Source organism: Homalodisca vitripennis, chromosome 5 (assembly GCF_021130785.1).
Source record: "Homalodisca vitripennis isolate AUS2020 chromosome 5, UT_GWSS_2.1, whole genome shotgun sequence".
Taxonomy (NCBI): Eukaryota; Metazoa; Arthropoda; class Insecta; order Hemiptera; family Cicadellidae; genus Homalodisca; species Homalodisca vitripennis.
The window spans coordinates 67067311-67071079 of record NC_060211.1 but is presented as its reverse complement, the minus strand read 5'-3'; the positions used below and the strand labels follow the sequence as shown (position 1 = coordinate 67071079).

The 3769-nt window shown below is 37.9% G+C and overlaps 1 protein-coding gene across 1 annotated transcript; it reads left to right on the top strand.

Moving 5' to 3' along the window:
• Positions 1–1722: 1722 nt before the first annotated feature.
• On the top strand, positions 1723–2940 carry LOC124363501 (MFS-type transporter clz9-like). The gene has a single exon (XM_046818749.1). It carries the CDS (start codon positions 1723–1725, stop codon positions 2938–2940), a length of 1218 nt encoding a protein of 405 aa, XP_046674705.1.
• Positions 2941–3769: the final 829 nt, after the last annotated feature.

Sequence of the window (3769 nt, the reverse complement as noted above, 5' to 3'; positions counted from 1 at the left end):
CATTTAAAGGAAAGACCCTATTGCATTAAAACCATGAATATTTAATTTACCGGTTAGGATGGGAATGGTGCTATATCTTAATTTTAAGACGCTAAATGAATTTTTATTTTTGGGGTTTGGAGTTGATATTGATTACATATTCTTTTACCTGAATGGACGCATACATTATTGCACCGATGAAATGTATTGACCAAGCCATCCGGTCGATAAGGCGCTGCTGTGTGTTTTCAGAGGTGTATAATTATTTGAAAGGATGCAATTTTACCGTAAATTGGAGTTCAAGCAGGACGCGTTATTAGACTGAATTTTGTATTTCGGCTACTAAGCAATTGGACAGTTTTCACAAAACTGAAGTACAGTAGCTCGGATGACCTGAATACGAAGAGCCAACGGCAAAAGTTCTTCGTTGACATGATCACGAAAATAATTGTACACACAGGTCTGAAAAGTCATATCATAGGTGAAAAGGCGTGTAGGGGAGCGCGGGGTCAAACGTAACACGGGGCAAACGTAACAGTGTGTACTGTGCTGCCATCTGGCGACGAATAGATTTACCAGTCACGCCTAGTTGTCCATCCGTAGCTCTAGTGTCGCCCCACGTGTTGTGTTATGGCTATGAGTGGGTTATTGTTTACTGGATTGTTTTGAAATGTTGTGAAAAATACCAGTTAAGTAAAATAATGTTATTTTTGTTTTTTGTTTTCTAGCACAATATTAGTATGTAGTATATGATAATCACAATAAGTTTAGGGGAGACACGGGCAAAGCGGCCAGCACGGGCAAAGTGGTCAGTAGGGGTTATTTTGTCTGTAAGGTGCTGCTACCTAGCGGCAGTCAGGTCACTTACGTTGCAGCCCGTTACACGTGTTCTGAGAAAGTGTGGAAGCCGATTGTTTGTGTTTGCAGATTTTATGAAGAAAACAGTGATTTTTCCTACTGGTGATCTAAGGTATGTACTTAATACTATATTTTTTGTATTTATATTTTGATTCCCCGAGGTTTATCAAGCACATTGCTTAAGAAACGTATACATTTACCCTTAGTTTTATGTTTCAGTTGAGTTTATAGGTTCAGTTGATTTTGTTGTAGAGCGATCCAAATTAATGGCGTCGCTTAGGGCAAAATGGCCATTCAGGCAAGTGGGCAAAGTGGCCAAGATGTCCACTTTGCCCGTGATTGTTTCTATTGGGATATTCATACAATCCATTATTATTATTCTCTTAATGTTATGCTACTCTGAAGTATAGTATGTAAATTCTAATTTTTGTAATTAAATAAATGTTATCGGATTTGATTTCGTGCAAAACCGTTAAAGTGTATTAAAGAATGGCTGTGTTATAAAACCTTTTATATTTAACAATATTATATTACATAGTGTTATTGAATATCGTAGTTAGCAATGTACATTGCTTAATAATAATATGTTATAGATTAAACAAGAGTTTACTATTATTATACCCACATTATAGGCTGTTTTACGTCTATATATCTGATTTAAATATTTAATAGGCATGACAGTAACAGGCAACATATTATTATTATATACCTAACTTAGTATAATATATTTAAATTTTAATTATATGCCTAGTAACCTATGTAACACTTTTATAATGCCTACTAAACATTGTAAGAGAGCAACAAAAAAAAGCAAAATTAATACTTATATTGATATAATTTCATATACTAGGAAGCCAACTTAGATTTTTTGTTTTAGATTTGGAAATGGTTTACAAATACGTGAGGAAAACCCAGCAGCAATCATGGGATGCAGCTGCGATGCAGAGAGCTATTGAAGCTGTTAAAAATGATGGAATGGCGTATTCAACTGCTGCAAAAATTTTCTCTGTTCCTAGAAACACTCTAAAGAGGAGGGTCCTTGATAAGAATGTCGATGCAAAAAGCAACAAAAAGGTACTAGGAAAATACCGACCTGTGTTCACAGAAGAACAAGAAGCAGAATTGGTGCGACACGTATTAGATCTAGAGGTCCGATTCTTTAGAGTCACCATTTTAGATTTGCGGTCATTAGCGTACAACCTAGCTGTACAAAATGGCATTCCAAACAATTTTAACCGTGAAAAAAAATTGGCTGGCTTAGACTGGGTTGCTGGATTCAGAGATCGGCACCCCGAAATTAGTTTAAGGAAACCAGAGCAGACTTCTGCAGCAAGGGCTCAGGCATTTAATAAACATAATGTGACAAGGTTTTTTAATATCCTTAAGGATGTTCAAGAGAAGCAATTCCACCCTGCGCACAGGGTTTTCAATGTTGACGAAACAGGTCTCATGACTGTTCAGTCTAAGAGCTCCAAGATTCTTGCTCTTAAGGGTAGGCGTCAAGTTGGTACATTGACATCGGCTGAAAGAGGTCAGCTATCAACCTTTGTTGTGTGTATGTCAGCTGGAGGGTACTTTATTCCGCCATTCGTGATTTTTCCAAGACTTAGGATGAAAGCAGAACTTCAAGATGGTGCTCCACCAGGAACTATGGTTGTCTGTCACCCATCTGGATGGATGCAAAGCGAGATTTTTCTTCAGTGGTTTGAGCATTTTCTGACTCATGCCAAACCGTCAGCTTCCGACCCAGTCTTGTTAATCTTAGACGGTCATTCAACCCATGCAAAGAACCTGGCATTTATTGAAAAGGCAAGGGAGAGCCATACAACCGTTGTTTGTTTACCGCCACATTGTACGCACAAAATGCAGCCTTTAGATGTCTCGTTTATGGGTCCGTTCAATACATTCTATGTTCAAGCTATTGAAAAATTTCTAAAAAACAATCCTGGAAGGGTTGTGACCCAGTTTCAAGTGGGCCGACTTCTTGGAGAAGCTTTTTTAAAGGCAGCAACTCCAGCCACAGCTATAAACGGATTTCGCTCTTTATCACAACAACGGGCAAAGTTGCCACATATGGCCACTTTGCCCTACCCCTGTGGGTAAAGTGGCCATTTTGCAGTAAATTGAAAAAAAATTTTTTTAATACAAAGGTGATACTTATAGTGTTTCTCAGTTATACCAATAGATAGGTAACTAAATATGTAATATACTCACATAATATTTATTTTAACAAATTTAATTTTGAATAAATAATAAATAAAAAACCCTTAGAGTGGCCACTTTGCCCGGGTCTCCCCTACTGCTCTCTACGTTTCTTCCGCTATATTTTACTGTATTTAGGAGAACGATTAGTCAAATAGGTTAGGTTCAGGGCGCGGTCAAAGCGAAACGTGCACCTGTGGGGCAAATGTAACAGCTCGTGCGGGTGTTACAATTGACCCGCACTTTGTTTTCAATTCTTTTTGCTCTTTTCAATTATATAATACGTTTATTTTCTAAATTTTAAAGCTGAAACACTAAGAATTTTTATTCTTTTTGTTTCAGAATGGTGCGAAATCGTGTCAGACGGACAGATCGGGGCCAATCGCACGATACAATTGAAGCCTCTGCTAAGTTAGTTACGGAGCAGAATGTTTCTGTTAGGGCTGCTGCAAAGGCTCACAATATTTGCCATGTAACACTAAAGCGATTCTTAGACAAAAAAGAACAATGTCAATGCTGTTATGGGGTACAAGCGTGTTTACTGTTCTAAAGTGTTTACTATAGAAATGGAGACAGAATTGGCCTCCTATATAAAATCTTGTGCTGACATCTTTTATGGCCTAACTCCAAAAGAAGTTAAACAACTAGCATTTCAGTACGCTCAAAGGAACAGTTGCAAAATGCCGGAAAAATGGGTGGACACACAAATGGCAGGGCGTGACTGGTTCAA